At 46.5% G+C, this 27,013-nt stretch overlaps 1 protein-coding gene across 3 annotated transcripts in view; it reads left to right on the top strand.

Moving 5' to 3' along the window:
- Positions 1 to 22,343, top strand: part of LOC137353626 (cytochrome b-c1 complex subunit 2, mitochondrial-like) — a 34,895-nt gene extending 12,552 nt beyond the window's left edge. Inside the window, exons 6-14 of one of the 3 annotated variants that reach the window (XM_068019975.1) lie at positions 3,804 to 3,928; positions 6,250 to 6,347; positions 7,324 to 7,381; positions 10,110 to 10,205; positions 11,743 to 11,942; positions 17,719 to 17,799; positions 20,234 to 20,310; positions 21,225 to 21,378; positions 22,064 to 22,343. In XM_068019975.1, the coding sequence (XP_067876076.1) occupies positions 3,804 to 3,928; positions 6,250 to 6,347; positions 7,324 to 7,381; positions 10,110 to 10,205; positions 11,743 to 11,942; positions 17,719 to 17,799; positions 20,234 to 20,310; positions 21,225 to 21,378; positions 22,064 to 22,147 (973 nt within the window). In that variant the 3' untranslated portion in view covers positions 22,148 to 22,343. Of the gene's footprint in view, positions 1 to 3,803; positions 3,929 to 6,249; positions 6,348 to 7,323; positions 7,382 to 10,109; positions 10,206 to 11,742; positions 11,943 to 17,718; positions 17,800 to 20,233; positions 20,311 to 21,224; positions 21,379 to 22,063 lie in introns of those variants that run through there. The other 2 variants (XM_068019977.1, XM_068019976.1) reach the window with 2 other exon arrangements.
- The last annotated feature ends 4,670 nt before the right edge of the window (positions 22,344 to 27,013 follow it).

Genomic DNA, 27,013 nt, shown 5'->3' with positions numbered 1-27,013 from the left:
TATTTGTCCCCGAGAATAAAGCACACCAAACCAGGTTTCTTTAAACAACAACAACATTAACTATTTAGTAGAAAAGAAATAATAAGTCTTAACTACTAATGAGATATATCTATGTCTTGAGTATTGTTGAAAATAAAGACATGTTGTCGAAGCTTTTCGTCTTGCACTCATCAGGACAATCCACATGAATAACCAATGTAAGGGAAAACAACAACTTATACTGCATGAGAAGAAAGTGCTGATTGGTTGAACTTTGATTGGTAGAGGCGTTGCCATGGAGAATGCACCAGTTTACAGTGACTGACAGTTAACTGCCAAGCTTTGTTTGAAATTTAAACCAGGCAGCTTGACTCTGATTGGTCAAAGCATTACCCTGAGGAATGAGCCAACAAATGGCTGTCAGTTATTTTGTTCAGCTGAAACAGGCACAATGTTTGTACATGTTCTTTCTGTCTGCAAAGAACAGGGCCCTGTGTATTAATATATGTAGCTTCCAGTACACACAAATGCGCCACATTGCAAGCAATACTGACAATCTTAAATTGGTTGTCAGCATAATTCTTAGCACACTGTGGATTATTTAGCAAATGTTGTCCAATTGCGGAATCACGTCTAATGTTGGACACTGTATTTTGAGTTTTGCAAGCATGGGCTTGTTGGGTACGGCCCATACCTTGCCCGTTGTGAACAGAAAAAGGGACATGTTGTTTGATATGATCTGCCATTCTTTGGGACGTACAGCCTATTTACCTAGTATCTCACTGGCATTGAAATTCATATATCACATACTCATTTGTATAATAGGCAGGACGTCTTTTTGGCTCGACGGCAGCATCCTGTTAATGGCGAACACCACACGTGTTGCTACTGCATAGTAGCAGTGTGAAACAGCTAGCTTTACCTGTTGCTCAAATTTTTGGGATATATTACCCTTCCAGGGTAATTTGAGGTAGACTGGGCACTTTTCAGGGCCGAAAATGATGGCCATAGGCCCATTCATAAGTTTGCGCGATATACAGCGAGACATGATCTTATCAAGGTGCAAGACGAAAAGCTTCAACAACATGTCTCTATTTTTGGCAATACTCATGTTCTGTACAGCTTGTTACAATCAGGTGAGAAAGGTGTCGAGGGTTCCCTTTCAGCCTTCACCTGGTCTTACTGTAACAGGGTTTGATTTTTAAACACACTGTGTTTTAAGCTCCCCCTTGGTGAATCCTTATTCACCGCTTTCCAACTATAAGGTAAAGAAATGAGCTTTGTTAGGTTTAAAGAAGAAAGGTGAAGTTTATTTAAACTTAAACTCTAATTCGGTTGACACCCACGGATACACGACACGCCCACGCTAGCATGGATATGCGATACGCACATGCAAATAGAGACAGGAAAGAGCAGAAGAAAATAAAGTGGAGAGGTTTGAGGTAATATCTGAAGAGGTTGTTACGGTTCTTTGAGCTCACTGTAGAGTCCTTGCTTGTAGGTAATTCTTGCTTTTTGTAGGGGCCTAGTATTCTTCTTAAACCTTGTTCACTGCAGGAGACTTTTCTCTCTTGGGGTTCATGAGTCTTCATTGGATTCTGAAGCTAGTGAGAAAGAGATGGGAGCAGACAGGAGAGAGATGTTCTTCTAGGAACAAAGCTGCCTTCTGTCTTCAAACACGGTTTTCTCCAATTTAAAACACTCACTTGCAGCAGCCAGTTAGTCATGTGACTAAACTGGTCTGACAACATCCGATCTGTGTATTGGGAGCAGGCACTGGTTCCTTTGTTCCAACACTGTCTGCTAGTATGCAAAAAATGTATTTCCGGCTAGGGGGCAGTCAATTCCTTGTAATAGGCCCTCTTTTCTTCCCAGCAACAATTTGATGTTTAATGTCCATGTTGCAAAATGTTCAAGCCTGTTACACCGTTCAGCTAGTTCATGGCTGATCTGTACCTCAACTCCATTTGCCCGCCTTTGCTTTATATCCCATGACGCCCTTATCCAACGAAAACTATTAACCTCAATCGTGAAATTTCAAACCACCCAACATCCACGGCCTTTTGGAGGAGAGAGTTCCCGATTTCCGTTGCCCTTCCTGACATCACCATTAAACAACCTAGTTCTAATTTTAAGGTTATGCCCCCTTATTCTGGACTCCCCCCACCATGACAAAACATTTTAACTCAAGGGATTGTGGGCGAAGTTGATGTAACGTGCCCTCAATTTAACCCTTTTAGCCCTGGTATCATTCTTGTGAACCTGCGCGTACCCACTTCAAGGCCAGTATATCCTTCCTGAGGTTCGGTGCCTAAAAGTGAACACAGTTAGAACCATAGAATGGATGACAGCATGGAAGGAGGCCATTTGGCCCATCAATTTCCATGCCGGCTCTCTTCAAGAGCAACTCAGCTAGTTCCATTCCAGATGAGGTCTGACCAAGACTATGAACAACTGACGCATCACTTCCTTTCCTCTGTCGAACAACCACTGAGATAAAGCCAAACAGTCCCTGATTCTTTCGGATTACTTCTTATTTCTGCGCACTAGCTTTTAATGTTTTTGTGCAGTGCACCTCCAAGTTCCTTTGGTCTTAGCTCCTATTCGCTCGCTATTAAGAAAAAAATTTGGATTTCTCTCTGTGTCCGTTTGTCTTGATTTCCCCCTCACTTGATTATCTCTCTTTTACCTGCATATCTCTGAAGCTCTTAAAATTTCCACCCTCAGTATTTCCTTGCCGAATGTCTTCATTCCTCCTCATACTCAGGATCTCCATTCTATGTCTATCTGTCATTCTCGGTCTACTCTTCAAACATGAGCTGAAGCAGTGAGCATCAACGGTATTCGGCCATGGAAGGCATCACAGTCGAGACTGATAATGCTGTTACCCAATATCCATGTACACCCTGTGGCTCAGTGAGTAGCACTTGGTATAAAAAGGTCATGTGTTCAAGTCGCACGCCAAAAATTTGAGCGTATGAACTAGACTGACACTCTCGTGCAGTACTGAGGGGGTGCTACACTGTCAGAGGTGCCATCTTCTAGATGACACTTTCAACTGAGAACCTGTCTGCCCTCTCAGGTGAATGTGAAAGAGCAAGGCATTTCTCCTATAATAAAAGCAAAATACTGCAGATGCTGGAAATCTGAAATAAAAACAAGAAATGCTGGAAATACTCAGCAGGTCTGGCAGCATCTGTGCAGAGAGAAGCAGAGTTAACGTTTTGGGTCAGTGAACCTGCTTCTCTCTCCACAGATGCTGCCAGACCTGCTGAGTATTTCCAGCATTTCTTGTTTTTATTAAGGCATTTCTCCTGGTGTCTTGACTAATATTTTTCTATCATCCAAAACCTAAAAACAGATTGTCTGGTTATTATCTCATTGCTGTTTGTGGGAGCTTGCTGTGCACAAATTAACTGCTGCATTTCCTACATTACAACAGGGACTACACTTTTAGCTGTGAAGTGCTTCGGCCTGTCCTCAGGTTGTAAAAGTTGCTGTATAAATGCAAGTTCTTTCTTGCAATCAGCAGTTGGAATCCAGGCTAATGTTTTCCCTACCTTTGGGTGCCGTGGTAAATTGTAGCATATCTACTGCACACTGGCTAGTATCGTCTCACACAGCATGGAATGAGTATCAAACCTAGGACCTCAGGTTTATATAGCTTAGTGCTGCACTAGGCAGTGCCTCACCCACTAGACCCTGAGGAAACCTGGCTGTGCTGACTAGAGAACCATTTTATGAGGGCCTGAACTCTCACTGATTAAACTCCAAACATCACAGCTGCCTAGAACTAACATTGCATCTTTGCTTTTGCCTTTCAGTGACGACCTGGTGGAGTACCTCGCCAGTATAGTAATAGCACCAGAGTTCAGGCCCTGGGAGGTAGCCAGCACCCGCGAGCGCCTAAAAGTAGAGAAAGAAATAGCATACCATAAGCCACAGACAAGTGAGTCAAAGTGATTGGGGACGGAACTGCAGCGTTTTCTGTTTGGAGAGATCGCAGTATGATAATGGGTCAGGAGGGTGAGAGTGAGTTAGTCTCTGACCTTTCACCTTTAGATGCTGGGCTCAAGGTTGACAGTTGTGTGAAATATTACCCATGGTGTAGTATAGGGTGCTCTTGAGATTGGGAATGAGGCAAGGTAACTATCACCTTGTCACCGGGTCAGAGTAGTGGGAGGTTTATATGGCATCTAACCACACTGCGCTTGGTCTTCAAGTGCTTGATGCTAAAGCCAGGGGCCTGAGATGGAAACCACTCCATTCCCCACCACCCATATCCCTCACCTCGCGAAAATTCACAATGAACAGAGCTCACGGAGCAGTGCAGTGGCCTATCAGGCCTCCAATTTACCATATGATCTCAGCTAGAGAGTCTGAGTTGAACTCAACGCCTTCACATGTCAATGGGCTGAGAGAACATCCCACCGCTCCCTGGCCACACACTCCCAAGTGTTTCAGAGCCTTACACCATACACCATCTTAATAGAACATAGAACAGTACAGCACAGTACAGGCCCTTCAGCCCACGATGTTGTGCCGAACCTTTAACCTACTCTAAGATCAAACTAACTACCTACCCTTCATTCTACTATCATCCATGTACCTATCCAAGAGTCGCTTGAATGTCCCTAATGTATCTGCTTTAACTACCACCGCTGGCAGCACATTCCACGCACCCACCACTCTCTGTGTAAAGAACCTACCTCTGACATCTCCCCGAAACCTTCCTCCAATCACCTTAAAATTATGCCCCCTGGTGATAGCCCTTTCCACCCTGGAAAAAAGTCTCTGGCTATCCACTCTATCGATGCCTCTCATCATCTTGTACCCCTCTATCAAGTCACCTCTCATCCTTCTTCGCTCCAATGAGAAAAGCCCTAGCTCCCTCAACCTTTCTTCATAAGACATGCCCTCCAGTCCAGGCAGCATCCTGGTAAATCTCCTCTGCACCCTCTCTAAAGCTTCCACATCCTTCCTGTAATGAGGCGACCAGAACTGAACACAATATTCCAAGTGTGGTTGAACCAGGGCCTTATAGAGCTGCAGCATAACCTCGCGGCTCTTAAACTCAATCCCCCTGTTAATGAAAGCCAACACACCATACGCCTTCTTAACAACTCTATCAACTAGGGTGGCAACTTTGAGCGATCTATGGACATGGACCCCAAGATCCCTCTGTTCCTCCACACTACCAAGAATCCTGTCTTTAAGCCTGTATTCTGCATTCAAATTCGACCTTCCAAAATGAATCACTTCACACTTTTCCAGGTTGAACTCCATCTGCCACTTCTCAGCCCAGCTCTGCATCCTGTCAATGTCCCGTTGTAGCAGATTTCACAGTAACTCCTCAATATAATTAAGATGTATTTAATAACTCACCCAGAGGGCAAGTAGACTCTGCAGATAAGCAGGTTCTACTGTCATCAAGTTTGTATGAGTCTCTGCGCTCCTCCAGTTCTGGCCTCCTGCACATCCTCGATTTTAATCGCTCCACCATTGGCAGCCATCCCTTCAGCTGCCTCAGCCCTATTATCTCCGATTCCCTCCCTAAACCTCTCCGCCTCTCTACCTCTGTCCCCTTTTTTAAGACGCTCCTTAAACCAAGGCCCTGCCCTGCCCTCCTTTTGTGGCTTGGAGTCAAATTTTGTCTGATAAGCACCTTGGAAAGTTTTAGTACATTAAAGACACTATATAAATGCAAGTTGTTTTTGTTGTTGAATCGCCTGATCTCAACCAGGGCAGCAGCTGGGATATTGCTATTGGCCTCAGTTCCCCTTGGACTAGGGAGGAGGAAGAGTGGGCCAGGAACCCCACTGCTGATGCCCATCTCGTGACACAATGGAAGGTGTGCATGGGTAGGCCTCACTCTCGCTGGTGAATATCCCACCAAAACTCACAGAGAAAGAGTAGCTACATAAAGCAAGATAGGATTGTGATATTTGTGTACCGGCAGCACCGTCAGGTTGAGGGCACAAATAAATGGGAACACTTTAAATAGAATCATACAGCACAGGAGGAGGCCATTCGGCCCATCGTGCATGTGTCAGCTCTTTGAAAGAGCTATTCAATTAATCCCACTGTCCTGCTTTTTCCCCGTAGCGCTGCAATTTTTTTTTTCCTTTTCGAGTCCATGTGCAATTCCCTAGTTAGTCATGGGTTTGTAATGGGAGGAGAGGGTGGGAGGGTTAGGCTCCTCTCTGATGTGAGCTTGGTTTAATAGATGGTGTGCTTTCAAAAAGAAAATTATGTGTATTCTCTTGGCAGGAGTGCTGGAAAGCCTGCACGCGGCTGCTTATCGCAATACACTCTGCAACCAGCTCTATTGTCCCGACTTCATGCTGGATCAGTTCACCTGCGAACAGGTGAGCCCAAGAGCATCATCCTCCACCGCGGTTCGAAACTGTAACTCTCCACCTCCGTCTAATCTTCTTCACTGCTGGAAATAATATTACTTCACAGTGCAATGTTGTATGCTCATCGCACCTGTTTTTGTCTTTTTTTATTGATAGATTCCACAGCGAATTTTATCCTTATTTTGTACCAGTTATTTCTTGCCAAATTCTTGTTGCATTTGTGTTTTGATCTGGGAGAGGAAGTGTCAAATTTATCCCCCTATTTTCAGTCCTTTTTTAAGAATTATCTTTTCAAATTCTTGCTTGAAACAAATATTTCTCCTCTCGTACAACTCATAAGGAAACAAGGAATGTTGAGCAATGTTAAACAAGGCTTCAATTGTAGCGAAGATGATAAACATTACTGACCAGTGTTGTTTTGATTTTAGAAATGGATTCAGTTTTCCTTTTGTTTCTGTATTTGTAGCGAAATTCAGTTCAGGCTGTCGTCACGTGGGAGAAAGGACAATAATCTTAGTCAATTATTTCCCCCTTTGTTAAGTTTAAATGAATGAGGACTGAAATACCTACTCACTGTTTCCTGTTTTGGTTTGTCTCTTATGCTTCTCGTTATTTAGTGAACATCGATTGTATCTTTCAGCATCCTGTGCTTTTTCTTCCCTGTCACTACCCTCAGTGCTGAGCAGTCTAAACCTCCTAGACGACAGGGTACAAGGAGCTTTGGATCTGAATTCAGCTCGATTGAAACTGCCTTTTCAGGATTCCTGCAGTGGTTCAAATCTCCAAAATTCGGACAATCAGAAAAATTGCACTTTGACCCACACAACTGCCGACCAAGCTCACTCCCCTAATGGGGGTTCAGTCTAATCTCCCACCTGGCCAGTCCGACAATTACACTGGGTTTAATTGCTGCTGTTTGGTTGATCTGTAATGTTTTAAAATGTGTGTTTATTTAATGTTTGTATATTTTATGTCCTTTCTATAGCTTCACAAATATGTCAAGAAGCATTTCTGCATTGGACAGATGGCATTGGTAGGAGTAGGTAAATATACATAACAAACCTATAGAGAGAGATAGCTTTAAGCGCGATGGAATAGGTGAAAGACACTCTGCTACATGGTCCACTAGGTTACTGAGTGCTGCAGCTATTTCGGGACTGAATTTGCACAGGCATTCTCCGATTGCCCTGTGTAACTTCAGCGGAAAATCCCTTGTCACCTTTGGGTTTTCATGCATCTTCCGCCAACGTTACGGAGGACAGTCAGGAGAATTCCCACCAAAATTCAGTCCCTTAGAGTTAATATGTGTGAGGGACACTTGAAGGTTTAGCAAAAACAGCACAGGATTCCTAATCTGAAGAACCAGAATTACTTTTTAACCTGGCAATTATTGCAACAACAGGGTTGAGTATAAGAGTCAGGAAGACTTGCTGCAATTGTACAGGGCTTTGGTGAGACTACACCTGGAGTATTGTGTAAAGCTTTGCCTCCATACCTCAGGAAGGATATGCTTGCGTTGGAGGGTGCAACAAAGGTTCGCTAGATTGATTCCTGGGATGAGAGGGTTGTCTTATGAAGAGAGGCAGAGTAGAATGGGTCTGTACTCCCTGGAGCTTGGAAGAATCAAAAGTGATCTCATTGAAACATATAAGATTCTGAGAGGACTTGACAGGGTAGATGCTGAGAGGTAGTTTCCATTGGCTGGAGAGTCTAGGACTAGGGGTCATAGTCTCAGGATAAGGGGTCAGAGATGAGGAGAAATTTCTTCTCTCATGAGGGTTGTGAATCTTTGGAATTCTCTACTCCAGAGGCCATTAGAGGCTGAGTTGCCAAGTATATTCAAGGTTGGGATCAATAGACTTTTGGACACTATGGGAATCAATGGATATGGGGATTGGACATAACAGTGGAGTTGAGGTCAAAGATTAGCCATGATCTTACTGAATAGCGGAACCGGCTCAAGGGCCTTGTGGCCCTCTCCTGCTCTTATTTCTTATGTTGATATGACAGGCAGACTCTATTCATGAATTTCACCGATTTCCTACTTTCTCACCTTCACTCCATCATAGAATAGTAATACCTCTCCACCTCTCTACCTCACTTTCCTCCTTTAAGACACTCCTTAAAACCTACCTCTTTGCCCAAGTTTTTGTCATCTGACCTGATATCTCCTTTTGTGTCTCGGTGTCATGTTTTTTATAACGCTCCTGTGAAGCGCCTTGGGACGTTTTATTACGTTAAGGCACTATATAAATATAAGTTGTTGTTACAGCACAGAAGGCGGCCATTCAGCCCATTGTGCCTGTGCTGGCTCTTTGAGCGAGCTATCCAATTAGTCCCACTCCCCTGCTCTTTCCCCACAGCCCTGCAAATGTTACCCCTTCGAGTTCCTGTCCAATTCCCTTTTGAAAGTTATTGTTGAATCTATTTCCACCCTTTCAGGAAGGGCATTGTAAACCAAAACAACTTGCTGTGTAAAGAAGTTCTTCTCGTCTCTCCCAATCACCTTAAATCTGTGTCCTCCAGTTGCCGATCCTCCTGCCAGTGGAAACAGTTTCTCCTTATTTACTCCATCAAAACCTTTCATGATTTTGAACACCTCTATTGAATCTCCCTTTAACCTTCACTTTAAGGAGAACTTCCACAGTTTCTCTAGTAACATTGCAGGAGAGAAATTAGCACTGATAATTCTGCCATCCAAAAAGCTTTAAGCAACGGCTGGTGACCATACAACAGGGTACAACAGGCAAAGTTCTCCCATCCCTCGCCTCGGCGAGATCAAAACCATTTGCCCATAACAAAATCTATGTATGTACTCAACAGGAAGTGCCAGTTAAACACAGTTCCTGCCCTTTGAGAGCAATTCCACTGTTCACTGTTGTGATCTGACAGGATGCTGCATAAAGCATCGATCACATGCCAGAATCAGCTTGGGGGTTGTGGCGAGTGGAAGCTTTACACAGTCAGGTGACCGAGCATTTTAATCGATATTTTGCGGACGCTGCATTCTTGATCCAGCCGGAGGTTTAGTTGCTACCTCAAGGTCCACAGGTTAGACCTTTATTCATTGGAGTTCAGAAGAATGAGAGGTGATCTGATTGAAACATATAAGATTTTAAGAGGGCTCGACAGGGTAAATGTTGAGAAGCTGTTTCCACTGGTGGGGGAATCTCGAACTAGGGGACATAGTTACAGAATAAGGGAGCACACATTTAAAACTGAGATGTGAAGGAATTTCTTCTCACAAACGGTGGTAAATCTCTGGAATTCTCTACCTCAGAGAGTTGTGGAGGCTAGGTCACTAAATGTATTTATGGAGGAGGTAGATAGATTTTTGCGATCTCGGGGAGTCGAGGGGTATGCGGAACAGGCCCGAAAGAGGAGTTGAGGCCTGGGACAGATCAGCCATGATCTTATTGAATGGCAGGGCAGTCTTGAGGGGCTGAATGGCCTACTCCTGCTCCTATTTCTTATGACTAGGACTTGGTAGAATTGACCACCCTCGCAGCCCAGGCATTCAGTGTTGGGATGGAGACCAGAGGGAGGGCTGCCTGCTGATAAACGTATCAGTTATAAAATGGAGAAAGTGGGTCTTAGCCACACACACTTGGAGTTTGATTAGACAACCGAAAGAGGCCAGTCTGAGGTGTAAAAACTCAACTCTGCTCAGCCACTGATGCATCACTTTCCATTACACCCCGAGGGGTCCCTTTGTGGTTCCACTGGTTCATTTTTGTTAAATTCCTGTTCACTGTGGTTTTGTTTTTATAGGTGTGACTCTCAACCAGCTGACGAAGGCAGCCCAGGAACTATTTGCGAAGAAGAGTGGGCACAGTCAGACAGGAGCCAAGGCCCAATACGGTGGAGGTAAGCAGCATGGTGGAACTGGCGGGCACAGAATTGGTTTAACTTTGTTCATTGGTCAATGGTCAAGGTGACTGGGAAAGATCCGCATCCCATGAGCCCTGGCACCAGCGTCCAAAACTTACATCTTCCCAGCCTAGGGAGAGTAGCGGTGTTTGGGACCACAGGCCCTCTTGCTTTTTGAAAGAGCTATCCAATTAGTCCTGCTCCCCTGCTCTTTGCCCATATCCCTGTCAATGTTTCCACTTCAAGTATTTATCCACATCTATTTTGAAAGTTATTATTGAATTTGTTTCCACACTCTTCCAGACAGTGCAGTCAAAATCATAACTCGCTGTGTGAATTTTTTTTTCCTTGTGTCATTTCTGGTTGTTTTGCCAATCACCTTAAATCTATGTCCTCCAGTTAACAACCCTTCTGCCATCGGAAACAGTCTCTCCTTAGTTAGCCTATCAAAACCCTTCATGATTTTGAAGACCTCTGTCATATCCTCTTAACCTTCTCTGCTGTAAGGAAAAAAACCTTGGGCAGAATTTTTGTTTTGGGCCCGATGCTGGGTCCTGACCCCGCATGGCGTGGGCGTGACATGTCCGACAGGATTTTTGTTGGATTGGCCAGTTAATGGCCAGACAGCCTGCTTGCCGTCCAATTCAGGTGGGCTCCAGATGCTGGAGGGCCGGAGGAGGCCCACCAACAGTGAGAAAGCCACAACCTGCCAATGCAGGCAAGGGAGCACTTTTAAAATCTGCTTTTCATTGTCCATTCCCTACTTTCCTGTTGCAATTACTATCTAGCACCCCAACATTAAAAGTAGGAGGAATTCCAAAGAAAAATGTTTGAACCTCAGAGGGGTAATGTAACTCACCGGGTGGAAAACCCACGGGATTGTATGGAATTCCAGTTTTACATCCAGTCCAGTATTACTCTCCATTCATTTCAATGGACAGTAAAACCAGTGCTGTACCTGATCCCGTCAGTCTCCCGACGGGCAAGTTAGGGTAAAATTACGCCTTTGGTAACTGATTTTCAAGTGAGGTGGTTGCGGAAGGAATTTGCCAGCATTTCCTGGTGATCCAATCGGGGTGGGGAGGGGGGCAATCTTTGTCCTGATCCCTGCTGTTTTTGCCATCCTACTGGTGAGGAGCTGGATTATAAGGGTCAGACATTCACCAGTCTCTGCTAATCTTAGTTGAGGCTAAGTGGGGTGGTGTCATCGACCTCAAAACCCCAAGACCCTGGCACAAAAGCAAATCAGCCATGGCTGCCACTCATTGACCTTACTTGGCAGTGCTGTGTGTAGGCATGGGGTCAGGACAGGAGCTGACTCAACTGTGAAGCTCCTGCAGTTGAATAGCTGGCCAATACTGACAGACGTTAAGAATGATCCCTCTAACGAAGTGCAGGAATCAAGCCCCCTGCACAACTCTCCACTACATCCCCCACTGCCCCGGTCAGCCAGCAGGAGCAGCTCATTCACGCTGTTCAGGAGAGGCCTGCGGGTGGAAATGGTGCCAAGCGTTCACTTTCATTTCTCTTAAAGGTGAACACCGCGATCCGAATTGCGAGCGCCTGGTTCACGCGGCCGTCGTCTGCGAGGGCACGGCCCTGGGCTCGCCGGAGGCACTGTCGTTTGCGGTACTGCAGCAGGTGCTGGGTGCCGGACCCTACATCAAGAGAGGAAGCCACATCACCAGCACGCTGACCAAGGCCGTCAACAAGGCAACAACCCAGCCCTTCACTGTAAGTAAAATGAATCCACTGGCACCATCATTAATAGTGCAATGGGTCCTGTCTATAACGCCCTGTTTAGTATTTAGCAGTGGACCCTGCCATAGCAAGGGAGCTTGCACCATCATTCCTCTTGTCATTTAATCACTCCTTCCTCCACCTCCACAACATTTCCCCTTTATTCTTTCCTCCCTCCCCCTTTCTGTCCACGTACTTGCTTCAAAACTGTTAAATCACTAACATCTTCCAGTTGTGTTGAAAGGTCATTTTAAACCCCACTGTTAGATCATCCCTTAATCTTCTGTACTCAAGGGAACTAGAAACCTAGGCTGTGCAACCTCATAAGTTAACTCGTTTAACCCCGATTAACTTTGTTCCTCGACCCACAGATGCTGCCTGACCTGCTGAGTGTTTTCCAGCATTTTCCATTTTTCTTTTAGCTTCCAGTCCATCTCTGCTTCTCCTGTGGCTGCTTTGGTGAACCCAACCCCCAGTGCTGAACTGGGCTGTCAGCCAGCTTTAATCCTTTTCTTTGCTACCTTGCCCAAGTGGCCATTATTCATAGCTGAGATGCGACAGTGTGTGGGAGCTGCCTATTTGACTGTGAAAGGCATCGCCGCCAAGCCCAGTCCAGCCCTCACCTCATATCCGCACTTCAAGCAGGAGTCATAATAATAGCAAGTAGAGGCAGGAGTCCTGGTTGATTGTATATCCCTTCCCTGTTAATTGTATATTCATTGAGTGTTTAATTGTTTTCAGGTACTGGGCCTAAACTGGGGATTCACTTGTGCTCTTATGTATAGGAGCAGACTGAAACTGTGGAGACTGGGTTTGGAGGTTCATGTTCATAATGTGTGTCTCTGCACATAAAAGCCTATAAATGTGTAAGGCGGGTACCACCTAGCACAGCAGAGTCAACACTCTACGCACTGCTCCACTCACCCTGGTCTATCCAGCAGCAGAGTATACAGTTCAACCTGGCTCAGGAGCTGCCACACAAACATGGTAAATATCCACCTCCGGGAAATCATGAGGATTTTTTCTGGAACATTGAGACCAACACAGCTCGAGTGGCTTCCTGTGCGAGCGCATATTGAACCTCCTGATGTCTGCAGGGAATACATTCTCCTCAAAGAACACCACCGGCTGGCAGCTAATGAAGCACCCCCATTGTTACAGGACCTCAACAAAACCTCTGCGCACCTCAGTGAACTCACGTAGACCCCATACTGGAACACAATCCACACCTGACAAACCGAAGACTGCCCCACCTCTCAATGGTGCACCTCATGGTTGACGGCTAACATCACCAACCGCAGCCTGGTAACGGGCCCGAGTGGTGAAGGCCCAGGTTTCAACCTCCCACTGAAAATCTGGACAACCCTCAACCGCTTGAGGACGGGGCAGGGACGACGTGGCCACTTGCTCCACACGTGGAACATGAGGACCAGCTCAAACTGTGACTGTGGCCATCCAAGTCAGACCATTGCCCTGAGAGATCCACTGCTGGTGGCATCACAACCTGCATCAATTGAAGCCATTGATAGGATTGTGAACCTCGACATCGCATTATAACTGCTTCCCCAGCCAAAGGAATATATATTTAGGGCTGAAATTTATACTCCCGCCACCGAAATTGGAGGGCGGGCTGCACGTCGCGGAGCTGCCGTGATCCTAAGCGCGGCGGCTCATTTAAATAAACTTTACCCAAAGACCCTTCCCACCATTCCCTACACCAATGATGTTACTTTGACCCCATTCCCCTTCCTGCCCTGTATTTATAAACTTATCTCCTCCCCGCTCCCCACCAGTGTTCCGCCTCGTTTCTCCGGACAGGGATCCAAAGGCGCGGGAGTGCCGGCCAGCGGCATGAAGATCGCACCGGGACAGACAGTGGGAACGTAAGCCGAATTAATGCACTCACTTACATTTATTTAACTATGCAAATGGCGGTCCCATTGCCGAGCAGCGGGGAGTAAAGGCCTGCTCAGGTCAGGGGAAAAAAAACCCGACCCGAAACCGACAGAACCACATCGGATCTGGCCCGAGTCCTTCCATTTTTTCCCGTGCCCGACCCAACCCAAGCCCAATCTGAAATGTTCACTTTACCTACCTTCCCATTTTAAACCTGCAGGAAGCTGCAGCATGAGCGTGATGACGTCATAGAGACACCCACTCGCTCACAGCGCAGACTCAGAGTTTCCCTCCTTGACGTTCCAGACTCCCAGCTCAGGTAGACTTTTCAACTTTTGACACTTACCAGCAGAGCAAAATGCAATACTTACTGTGTGTGTGCAACCCGGACCCGGCCCGACACGGACCCGGCCCGACACGGACCCAGCCCAACCCAACCCGAGCCCAAAAGCCGGACCCGGAAGAGCGACCCGACCAGGCCCAAACCCGACATATGTCGTTGGGTCCCGTCGGGTTCAGGTCGGGTAGCAAGCCTTTAATGGAGGGGAGGGGGGCCACGAGGCCTCGCCACCACCATCAATATCGGGGGGCCAGGCCCTCCTGGCGTCGGGGTGCAAGGCAGTCCTCTCCCGGAAGCATTTTCTGACTCTCCCTGCCACGCCCCCAAACATCAGGGGTTCTGTAAAATTCAGCCCATAGTGTGTAAAGTGTAGGCTCCAGTTCTATCCTTCACTGCCTGTCTATCTGAAGTTGAATATTCCCAGGCCTCCTAACCTAGCAGTGCTGTTAGTGGTCCCTGTGTCACTGCCTGCTGAGATGAGGTAACTCATCGTGGACTGGTGATGAACAAAGTTTTCCTAGTGTCAGCCGTGGCTCAGTGGTCACACTCTTGCCTGAGTTACAAGGTTCAAAGGATAAATGTCAAGGAGCAAAGGTTTAAATTGGGGGAAGGAAATTTTACGAAACTGAGAGGTGACCTGGCGAAACTGGTTACAGCTACTTGAAGGAAAATCAGTGGCAAACCAGTTGGAGGCATTCAAAAGTGAGATTCCACAGGCACAGTGTAGGCATGTCCCGACAAAGATTGAGGGTGGTACGGCCAAATCTAGAGCCCCCTGGTTATCTAAATGCTTACAGGGTAAGTTAAAGCAAAAAAAGCTTATGGCAATCACAAATATCTTAATACTTTAAAAAGCCTAGAAAGTGCAGGGGTGAAGTAAAAAAGGAAATTAGAAAAGCCAAGAGAGGGCATGAAAAATTATTGCCAGGTAAAATCAAGGAAAACCCAAAGTTTTTTATCAGTACATTAAGAGCAAGAGGATAACTAAGGAAAGAGTAGGGCCTATCAGAGATGTACAAGGGAACTTGTGTGTGGATGCAGAAGATGTGGGCAGGGATCTTAATGAGTTTTTTGGCCCTGTCTTCACAAAGGAGAGGGTTGATGCAGACATTGTAGTTAAAGAGGAGGAGTGTGAAATATTAGATACGATGAGCATAATGAGAGAGGAAGTAATGGAGGAAGTAGTAACATCCTTGAAAGTGGATAAATCGCCAGGGTTGGATGGATTGCATCCCAGGTTGTTGAGGGAAGCCAGGGAGGAAATAGCAGATGCGCTGAGGATCATCTTCAAATCCTCACTAGATACAGGCGAGGTACCAGATGATTGGAGGTCTGCGAACGTTGTACCATTATTTAAAAAAGGGTGCGAGGGATAGGTCAAATAATGATAGGCTGGTCAGTCTGACCTCAATGGTGGGTAAATTGTTAGAATCTGTTCTGAGGGATAGGATAAACTGCCACTTAGAAAGGCATGGATTAATCAGGGATGGTCAGCATGGATTTGTTAAGGGAAGATCATGTCTTACTAACTTAATTGAGTTTTTTGAGGAAGTAACAAGGAAGATTGATGAGGGTAGTTCACTGCATATGGTTTACGGATTTTAGTAAGGCATTTGACAAGATCCCGCATGGCAGACTGGTCAGTAAAATGAAAGCCCATGGGATACAGGGGAAAGTGGCAGGTTGGATCCAGAATTGGCTCAGGGACAGGAAACAAAGGGTAGTAGTCCAGGGATGTGTTTGCGAATGGAAAGCTGTTTCCAGTGGCATTCCACAGAGCTCAGTGTTAGGTCCCTTGCTGTTTGTGGTATATATTGATGATTTGGAATTAAATGTGGGAGGCATGATTGGGAAATTTGCTGATGACACAAAAATTGGTCATGTAGTTAGTAGTAAGGAGGAAAGCCGTAGACTCCAGAAAGATATCAGTGGTTTGGTTGAGTGGGTAGAAAAGTGGCAAATGGAATTCAATCCAGAGAAGTGTGAGGTAATGCATTTGGGGAGGCCAAATAAAGCGAGTGAATACACAATAAATGGGAGGATATTGAGAGGGATAGAAGAAGTGAGAGACCTTGGAGTGCACGTCCACAGGTCCCTGAAGGTGGCAGGACAGGTGGATAGAGTGGTGAAGAAGGTATATGGATTGCTTTCTTTTATTGGCCGAGGTATAAGAGTACAAAAGCAGGGATGTGATGCTGGAACTGTATAAAACGCTGGTTAGGCCACAGCTGGAGTATTGCGTGCACATTACAGAAAGGACATAATTGCTCTGGAGAGAGTACAGAGGAGATTTACAAGAATGTTGCCAGGGCTTGAAGGTTGCAGCTATGAGGAAAGATTGGATCGGCTAGGGTTGTTTTCCCTGGAACTAAGGAGGCTGAGGGGTGACTCGATTGAGGTATACAAAATTATGAGGGGCCTAGATAGAGTGAACAGGAAGGACCTGTTTCCCTTGGCCGAGAGGTCAGTTACCAGGGGGCACAAATTTAAGGTGATTGGTAGAAGGATTAGAGGGGAAATGAGGGGAAACCTTTTCACCCAGAGGGTGGTGGGTGTCTGGAATTCACTGCCAGGAATGGTGGTGGAGGCAGAAACCCTCAATTCTTTTAAAAGGTACTTGGACATGCAGCTGAAGTGCTGTAACCTGCAGAGCTATGGACCAGGTGCTAGAAGGTGGGATTAGTTAGGTGGCTAGTTTATTTGGCCAGCGTGGACACGATGGGCTGAATGGCCTCCTTCTGTGCTGTACTTTTTCTATGGTTCTATGGTTCAGGGTTTAAGACCCACTCCAAGATTTAAGATCATAATGTAAGCTGACGACTCAGTTCAGTATTGAGAGAGTGCTGCACGGTCTGCGGTGCCGTCTTTCAGTTGAGATGTTAAAACGAAGGTCCGTCTATTAAAGTGGACATGAAAAAAATCTAATGGCATTATTTGAAGAAGAGGAGGGAGTTCTCCTGATTCCCTGACCTATATTCGTTTCTCAACCAACACGAAGCAAAGGAGATTAACTGGTCATTCATCTCATTTGCTGTTTTACACACAGAATCGGCTGCTGCATTTACCAGCAAAGCAACAATGACCGCACTTCAAAATAATTGACTGGCTAAGCAGCCCTTTGGTTGTGAAAGGCACGATGTTAAATGCAAGTTCTTTATTGTTTAATTTGTTGTTAGCCTGGTGATAGTGCTCACTCACTAAACTCATGGAGGCATCAACCGCTAGATTCATGCTCTGTTTCCAAAGGACATGAGTTAGAAGCATGTAGCTCCTACCTGTGGCTCCCCAGTCCTGTAGATGGGGCTGCCGCAGACTGAGTACATAATCATTCTTTCCCATTCAGACACTGTTGTGTACACAGTCTCAGCTGCCAAATCAAACCAACGGGGAGAAATTGGTTGGGAAATGGGGAAAGAGCAGAAGGAGGGGGACTGATTGGATAGCTAGCTCTTTCAAAGAACCAGCACAAGCACGATGGGCTGAATGGCCTCCTGTGCTGGTTTTTCTCACCCTTTGTATATCTTCCCTCTTCAGGCCTCTGCCTTCAATGCCAGCTACCTGGACTCAGGACTCTTTGGGGTCTACACCATCTCCCAGGATAAGGAAGCAGCTGGTGTGAGTACAGCCTCACTTTTATACAAACTAGGAAAGTTTCAAGATGTCTGAAATAAAATTGACAAATGTGATCCAGGCAGATTACTCTGAATGGACAAAGGTTCAAATATCAGAGAGCACACATTAAAGGTTAGAAAGTTACGACAGTCCTTAGCCCCTGCTGTCGACAGTTCCAATTTTGATAACAACAACGATTTCCATTGAATTAACGTGAAACTGATGGGGACACATCCTCAATCAAACTTATATCAAGCTATTATTAGACCACATTGGAGCATTGTGCATCACTCTAATCTCCATATTATAAAGATATAGGGGCACTGGAGAAGGCACAAAAAAGATTTACAAGGATGGTACCAGAACTGAGAGATTAAACCCATCAGGAAAGACTGAACAGGCTGGGGCTCCTTTCTCCAGAAAAGACAAGGCTGAGGGGTGACCTAATAAAGGCCTTTAAAATTATGAAGGGGTTTGATGGGGTAGACACAGATAAAACATTTTCATTGTTGGGAAGACTAAAGCTAGGGGCTATAAATATAAGATAGTCACTAATAAATCTCATAAGGAATTCAGGACAAACTTCTTTACCCAGAGAGTGGTGAGAATGTGGAACTCACTACCACAGGGAGTGGTTGACGTGAATAGTATAGATGCCTTTAAGGGGAAGCTAGATAAGCACATAAAAGGAGAAAGGAATAGAAGGTTATGCTGATAGAATGAGATGAAGAGGAGTAGGAGGACGCTTGTGTGGAGCATAGACACCAGCACGTACCAGTTGGGCCTGTTGGGATTGTACATTCTGTGTCATTATTCTAAATAGTAGCAGTCAATTCTCGATACCCCATTCCGTTCTGGACTGCTAACCCCTGTGTAAGCTGTTCCTTGGCTCTTGTTTCCACTGACCCCACTCCACTGGCTACCCAGCACGTTGCGAGTAACTCCATCACCACCAGCAACCATCCCAGCACAAACATCTGAGTGTCAGCAGTGTCCTGTTCACTTCCCAGGGCCACGAGCTCCAAAGCCAATGTGGCAGCGGGCACCAAACGCTGCACCACTAGCTTATTTGTGGGGGTCTCCCAGTCCAGTAAGATGTCGTCAGAATTTACAAGTACAGGGACCTTGTCGGGAAGGGGCAGCAGGCCCCTCTGAATTGACGTGAAACTTACCAGGACATCCTGCTGCAACAACAACAACTTGCATTTATACAGCACCTTTAAAACAGTAAAATGTCCCAAGGTGTTTCACAGGAGCGCTATCAGACTAAACTTGACACTGAGCCACATAAAGAAATATTAGGATAGGAATCTTGGTCAAAGAGGTACATTTTAAGGAGTATCTTAAAGGAGGATAACAAGAGGGCACAGATTTAAAGTATTTGGTAAGAGAAGCAAAAGTGACATGAGGAAAAACTTTTTCACACAGCGAGTGGTTAAGGTCTGGAATGTGCTGCCTGAGAACATGGTGGAGGCAGGTTCAATTGAAGCATTCAAAAGGGACTTAGACAGTTATACGAAAAGGAAGAATGTGCAGGGTTACGGGGAGAAGGCGGGGGAGTGTAACTGAAGGAATAGCTCTTTCAGAGAGCCAGGGTGGACACGATGGGCCGAATGGCCTCCTGCAATTCTGTGAGGAGAGAGAGAAGTAGAGAGGAGAGGTTTAGGGAGGGAATTCCAGAGCTTAGGGTCTTGGCAGCTGAAGGTGTAACTGCCATCGGTGGGGTGATGGAAATCAGGGATGCACAAGAGGCCAGAATTGGAGGAACACAAAGTTCTGGGAGCTATCAACAGTGCAGAATCCTTGTCTATATTAGTGGTAAGCAACTTACACCTTTAATGCTATGAGCGGTTAAACTATTGTCAACGTAAGCGAGCCAGAGTTTACATCAACATAAGCAGTAAGGTTGATGTCTGGAGATGGGATGGAGATTTCACTTTTTTTGACAGCAGAGGAGTGATGTTTAACATGAACAAGTTGAAGCTAAGTGGATAGAACTGCAGTACAGAGGAAGGTCATTACAATGAGATTACAGCCCAATTCGCACAACAAAGAGTTTCCTTATTAAAGCCCCAGGTCGCCCTGTCGCATGGCTAGATATTGGGCAGTGAAGATAAACGCCTCGTGGTGGGATACACATGGTCCCAAGACTATTGCACAACATGAACTGGCAGTTTTCCAGTTGGAATCCCATCTCAGCCAGGAGAGCCAGAACCAGTTACACCATCCCTGCAATAGAGAGGAGGAAGGTTATGCACAATTTCTGATTAATACCTAGTGCTCTTTGGCGTGACATATGTTTGTGTGAATGCACGTTGAAGGCAGGATTAACTTTTGAAGGAGTAACTTTAATCTAATGTGATTAATCGCATCTACTTGTAGCTGAATGAACCCATGTTCTACTGAATACTGTGAATGACTGTTCTCATTCTTCCAGGTTATCAATGCAGCTGTGTCTCATGTCAAGCAAGTGGCCAAAGGTGAGATCACTGAGGCAGACATTGAGAGAGGAAAGTAAGTACAGGGCAGTTTCGTACCCAGCATCTGGTTCAAGAAAGTATGGAGTTAAAAATGCTTTCAGACTTCCCCTTCTGAATCTGCACATTTGATATTAAGGATAAAAATGAGGTAGCTACTGTACTATCACGTTGGTGTATCAGCTCAGGAGCCAGACTAGATCCCCTTATGCAAGTGATCTCAGCTCTGGCGCCAGGTTACATCCCTTTGAGAGTGCTGCCAGTTCCTGTACCAGTAACTGTGGCCCGAATTTTATGAGGAGGTGTAGTCCCGCCCATGGCTCAGGCAATTAATTGCCTGCGGTGTGGGCCTCTGCCCCTCCGAGGCAGGCTATCCCACCTCCGAGAGCTGCTGGCCAATCAGAGGGCAAGCAGCTCTTCAGTCCCAGCAGCGCCACTGGGAGTGGTGGCCACTGCTGGGACTGCGGCAGTCCCCGGACAAGGCCAGACAATAAGGTAAGTGCAGTCGGGGCTCGCTGGGGTCACAGTCAGCCAGGCCCCCGACAAGGGGGTGAGCAGGGTGGGGGTCGATCGCGAGGGCAGGGAGGGACCTCCCAGCGAGGGCAACCTGTGCACTAGGTTGGGGGTCCACTGGGTGGCACAGAGTGCCCCCAGCCCACAAGGAGACCGCCAGGTGGCTACGTGCCCATCAGTAAAATACCAACAGCAGCGGGAAGAGACCTTTAAGTGGCCACTAATTAGCCACCTACCAGGTGGGCTGCCTACCACCTCCCCCCACCTCTGGTACCCCTGCCATCCTACCCAATTTTGCACCTCCCAGTCTGCTGCTGGATGTGGGGAGGTGGTAACATTCCGGCCTGTGAGTAATGCATGAGAGTTGTCAGCTTCAGGGGATGTTGGAATGAAATGACATTCCCTGTGTGATTTTTACTCTGCTACCTCATTGCACAGGAATCAGTTGATAGCTCGAAGTCTGATGACAGTGGAAACAGTTGACGTGTTGCTGAAGGAAATTGGACTGCAGGCTCTTGCTACTGGGACCTATGTCTCGCCTACATCTGCTGTGGAGAAGATCAAAGAGATTACTAATAAGGATGTAATAAAAGTAAGTAGTTACTGTGATGGGAGCATTAATGTGGGCCCTTTAAGCGCTGTTCAGGGTATAAAAGCAGGCAGCAGGCATGAAGAGATGCCAGTCATCAGAATGCAGAGCAATTCAGAGAGAAGCTAGCACAATATTATACAGCTTTTAATTTAGTGAGTATGATTGACTAACACTCATTACGTCAGCTGTGGCTCACAACTCCTGCCTCTGAGCCAGAATGTCATGGGTTCAAGTCCTACATTAAGGACTTGTACACAAAATCTAAGCTGACGCTCCAGTGCAGCACTGTGGGAGTGCTGCACCATCGGAGGTGCAGTCTTTTGGATGAGACGTTAAACCGAGGCCCCGTCTGCCGTCTCAGGTAGATGTGAAAGATCCCGTGGCACTATTTCAAAGAAACGCAGGGGAGCTGTCTCCGTTGTCCTGACCAATATTCATCCCTCAACCAACATCACTAAAACTGATTATCTGGTCATTATCACATTGCTGTTTGTGGGAGCTTGCTGCGTGCAAATTGGCTCCTTTTGTCTAAATGACTATACTTCAAACAGTACTTCATTGGCTGTACAGGACTTTGGGACCTCCTGAGACGCTCTCTAAATGCAAGTCTTTCTTTAATCTTGGTGGGAGAAATCTGATGTTGGGCTCTGCAAATCTAGCCCATAATTTCCCCTTGTGTTTACAGGCTGCCAATAAGTTTGCTTCAGGTGCCAAGTCGATGGCAGCCAGCGGCCGACTCGTTAACACACCTTTCCTGGATGAGCTTTAATCGGAATGAAACCTTTCACAATCAGTCACTGTTCGACCTGCAAATCTTTCCAGGTTTTTGATGGGAGTTTTCTATGCCTATTGTTGATTGGAGATATTGTTTGACGTTGTTTCATGCTAATCGCAGGATGTTACTCTCCGGTTTTCACTTTCATGTACATTGTGGATTAAATTATTAAAAGAACACATTTTGTACGATTTACTTATCAAAGCAGGCAGCGGAGAAGGACAAGTGAGTTGCTTTCCTGCCTGAAATGCTGGCTTCTAGGTACCTTGGCCACCCTTTATACATGAGGTTAGGTGGGGAGTAACAGCAGGCTGTTCCGCTACAGAGCCATCACAGCTGACCCTAATTCCGTTCTGTCCTCACTCACTCTTGACCTTTGCACTGGTTATTATAATTCTTCTCCAGACATGGGCAACACTGGTTAGGTCACATTTATCAACCATCATGATTGGCCTTGAAAGAGTGGTGGGCTGCCTTCATTGAGGGTCAGTTACACAGTGGGGACTAAGTGACATGAAGGGTATTAGTGAATTCACTGGGCTTTCGCAACAGTCCAGGAGCTTTCATGGTCATTTGAATCCAATTTGGTAAATTGCTGTGGTGGGATTTGAACTCTGAACCTCTGGGTTGTGAGTCTAAGACCATAATCACTTCAGTGCGTTACCGTTATGAGTTCCACTGGAGTGGGGGTTGGATGTTGTGCAGTAATCAGGAACCTTGATGCTCTCCTTCTCCTTCCCACCACTGCCCTCGCCCTCACCCTCACCCTCCAGCTATACTTTCACCCAGCGGGAGCTCTCTCTCCTCTGAATCAGAAGATTGTGGGTTCAAGCCCCACTCCAGAAACTCCCTTCCTCCCCCTATCAGCAGTTCACTCGATGAGAGCACAGATTGGAGATGGAGTGGAGAGGTCATTGAGCCTGATTCACAGTGCTCCCCGTTTCCTCGTCATTCATTTTAATGGCTTGGAGAATTGGGAGAGCCATGAATGAGCTGTGCTCCCAGTCTGTGCCGGATTGTCCAAGCTGTGCTGCTGTGAAACAAGACTCTGCCCTGAGAGCAAAGTCTCAACAACAACTTATATTTATATAGCACCCTTAAAGTTATAAAACATCCCAAGGTGCTTCACAGGAGCATTATGAAACAAAACATGACACCGAGCTACAAAAGGAGATATTAGGTCAGGTGACTAATAGCTTGGTCAAAAAGATAGGTATTAAGGAGCATTTTAAAGGAGGAAAGCAAGGGGGAGAGGTGCAGGCAGAGTATTCCAGAGCTTGGGGCCTAGGCAACTGAAGGAGTGGCCATCAATGGTGCAGCGATTAAAATCAGGAATGCTCTAAAGGCCAGAATTAGAGGAGTGCAGATATCTTGGAGTGTTGTGGGGCTGGAGGAGATTACAAAGATAGGGAGGGATTTGAAAACAAAGATGAGAATTTTAAAATCAAGACATTGCTTGACTGGGAGCCAATGTTGGTCAGCGAGCACACGGATGATAGGGGAACAGGACTTGATGCGAGTTAAGACATGGGCACCAGAGTTTTGGATGACCTCAAGTTTACAGAGGGTAGAATGTGGGAGATCAGCCAGGAGGGGTAATGAAGGCTGAAAGTGTCAGGTAGATATAAAAATGTAAAATCATCACAGTTCGATGATGATAAATCACTCAAGTTTCACTCGGTATATCAGCTTTAGGTCAATGGGTGCACTCCAGCCTTTGATTGGGTAAGTTCAAACCTATTCCACATTTCAGCATCAAAATGCAGTGCTCAGGGAGTGCTGCAGTGTCGGAGGTACTGTCTTTTGGATGGCACATTAAACTGAGGCCCTGTCTGTCCTCTCAGATGGATGCAAAAGATTCCATGGCACTATTTCAAAGAAGAGCAGGGGAGGCCTGGTCAACATTTATCCCTCAACCAACATCATTAAAACAGATTATCTGGTCATTATCACATTGCTGATTGTGGGAGTTTGCTGTGCACAAGTTGGCAGCTGTGATTCCAACGTTACAACAGTGACTACACTTAAAAAGTACTAGATTGGCTGTAAAGTGCTTTGGGACATTACGAGGTTGTGAAAGGCACTAAATATATTTGTAATTTCTTTCTCTTTTAGACAGATCTGCTCATTTTTCCTGTTCGCTTTATCCTCATGCATCCCTTGTCTACTCCCAATCTTTTCATTGAGAATGACTGCCATGATAAGTAGTCTAGCTCCCTCTGTAGTTTTATTCTCAGTTCCTCTCCTGACATCATCAACAAACCTGCTGACCACTGTTGCCATGTGACAGATGGACCTGTACTTGGCTGAAGGTGAACACCAATCATAAAAGCCTCCCTCTTTTATCCCTTCCACTATCGAACACAAGGACTATTTCCAAGACTGTCACCAATCTCCTCTCTTCTGGAAATCTTCTACCCCCATAGCTCCAATCCCTTAGTTCCCCAGCCCTGCACAGCCCACTTATACCTCCCCCTCTCCCAATTCATTTCAGGATTGTCCCAGCAGACCTACTGTGTTTGCGTATTCCTGTCCCGTTGAACATGTCCAATCTCCACCCACCTACATCTGTGACCCTTCTAGTATCCTCAGCCATTTGATGAGTCCTCTAGTTCCAATTGTCTTCTTTACAGTCCCTCCATCCCTCACCAGGACAATCTCCAAGCACTCTGATAGTAATAGTATAAAGGGCAGAGAGGGGCAAGAGTTTCTGGAGTGTGTTCAGGAGAATTTTTCACATCGGTATGCTTCCAGTCTAATGAGGAAGGAAGCATTGCTGCATCTGATTCCGGGGAATGAGGTAGGCCAAGTGGATCAAATGTCAGTAGGGGAACATTTAGGGGACAGTGAAGGTTTAGGTTAGCTATGGAAAAAGACAAGAAGAAATCCAGAATAAAAATAAGTCATTGGAAGAGTGTTAACCTTAATGAGGTGAGAACAGATCTGGCCCAGATAAATTGGAATCAAAGATTGGCAGGCAAAACTGGAACAGAACAATGGTCTGCCTTCAAAGGCAAGGACAGGAGGGTAGACACCTGCCTCATCAGCCTGGACCAGGAGAAGGCTTTTGACAGGATATCGCACACCTACATGATGGACGTGCTTTCCAAAATGGGGTTTGAGGAGGGAATCTGCAATTGGATCAAACTGCTCTACACAAACATCAGTAGCGCAGTCTCAATCAATGGGTGGGAACCGGAAAGTTTCCCGATCCAATCTGGAGTCAGACAGGGCTGTCCTCACTCCCCGGTCTTGTTTGTTTGCTGTATTGAACCCTTTGCTGAGTCTATTCGGAAGGATGCGAGCATAAGAGGGGTGACAATCCCAGGCAGTGGAGGCACTCAGGTTAAAACCTCCCTGTACATGGATGACGTCGCCGTCTTCTGCTCGGATCCGCTGTCCGTGCGCAGACTGATGAGCATCTGCGACCAGTTCGAACTGGCCTCGGGAGCCAAAGTTAACCATGGCAAGAGCGAGGCCATGTTCTTTGGGAACTGGGCTGACTGATCCTTTGTCCCCTTCACCGTCAGGTCAGACTACTTGAAGGTGCTGGGGATATGGTTCGGAAGGGCCGGTGCGTGCACCAAAACCTGGGAGGAGCGAGTAGCCAAGGTACAACACAAGCTGAGCATTTGGGGGCAGCGATCTCTCTCCATTGTGGGTAAGAACCTGATCATCAGGTGCGAGGCGCTCACGTTGTTGCTGTACGTGGCTCAGGTCTGGCCCATACCCCACTCCTGCGCTGTGGCGGTCACCCGAGCCATTTTCCACTTCATCTGGGGATCCAGAATGGACCGGATCCGGAGGGACACGATGTTCAAACCTCTGGATACGGGCGGGAAAAATGTACCCAACGTGACCCTCATCCTGATGACTACCTTCGTGTGCAGCTGCATCAAGCCATGTGTAGACCCCCAGTACGCAAACTCCAAGTGTCACTATGTGCTGAGGTTCTATCTGTCCCTGGTGTTGCGAAGGATGGGCCTGGTCACATTGCCGCGGAACGCTCCATCCAGTTGGACAGTGCCGTACCACCTATCCTTCGTGGCGCAGTTTCTGCGGGAAAACACCTTTGACCACCGATCCATCAGGCAGTGGTTTGCACGGAATGTCCTCAAGGCCCTGTGGGAAAAGGAGACAGTGGATCCTGTCGGATGGTTCCCTGAGCAGACCACCAAAGTCATTTGGTGGAATGTCTCATCACCAGAACTTTCAAACAAGCACCAAGATGTAGCTTGGCTGGTGGTGAGAAGAGCCCTCCCTGTCAGATCCTTCCTGCATGCCGAAGTCTCACCCCCTCCGCACAATGCTCTCACGGTGGCTGTGGTGGGGAAGAGACGGTTGCCCACCTCCTTCTGGAATGTGTCTTTGCAAAGTAGGTGTGGAAATAGATGCAATGGTTTTTGTCGAGTTTCATCCCAAGCAGCTCTGTAACACAGGAGTCTGTGCTCTACGGGCTGTTCCCAGGGACGCACACCGAGATAAACATCACCTGCTGCTGGAGGACTATCAATTCGGTGAAAGATGCCCTTTGGTCTGCCTGAAACTTGCTGGTCTTCCAGCGCAAAGAGTTGTCCACGACCGAATGTTGCAGACTGGCACATTCCAAGGTCCAGGACTACGTGCTGAGGGACGCACTAAAGCTTGGGGCAGCCGCAGCAAAGGCTCAATGGGGAAAGACCACTGTGTAAGGTCCCCCCACCAAGCTGGACTGAGGGGCTGGATCCATGGAAAACCCCTCGAACTGTATCGGGAAAACTTTGTGTGCTGTAAAATGTAAAAATGTATGTGACATGACAAATGAAATGGAAGGGTTGTGAGGCAACTCATGATTGTATTGAAGGAAACTGACCTCCTTTG

Source organism: Heterodontus francisci, chromosome 41 (assembly GCF_036365525.1).
Source record: "Heterodontus francisci isolate sHetFra1 chromosome 41, sHetFra1.hap1, whole genome shotgun sequence".
NCBI lineage: Eukaryota > Metazoa > Chordata > Chondrichthyes > Heterodontiformes > Heterodontidae > Heterodontus > Heterodontus francisci.
Note: the sequence above shows the minus strand (reverse complement) of the source record. Positions and strands in the feature narration are given on the sequence as shown.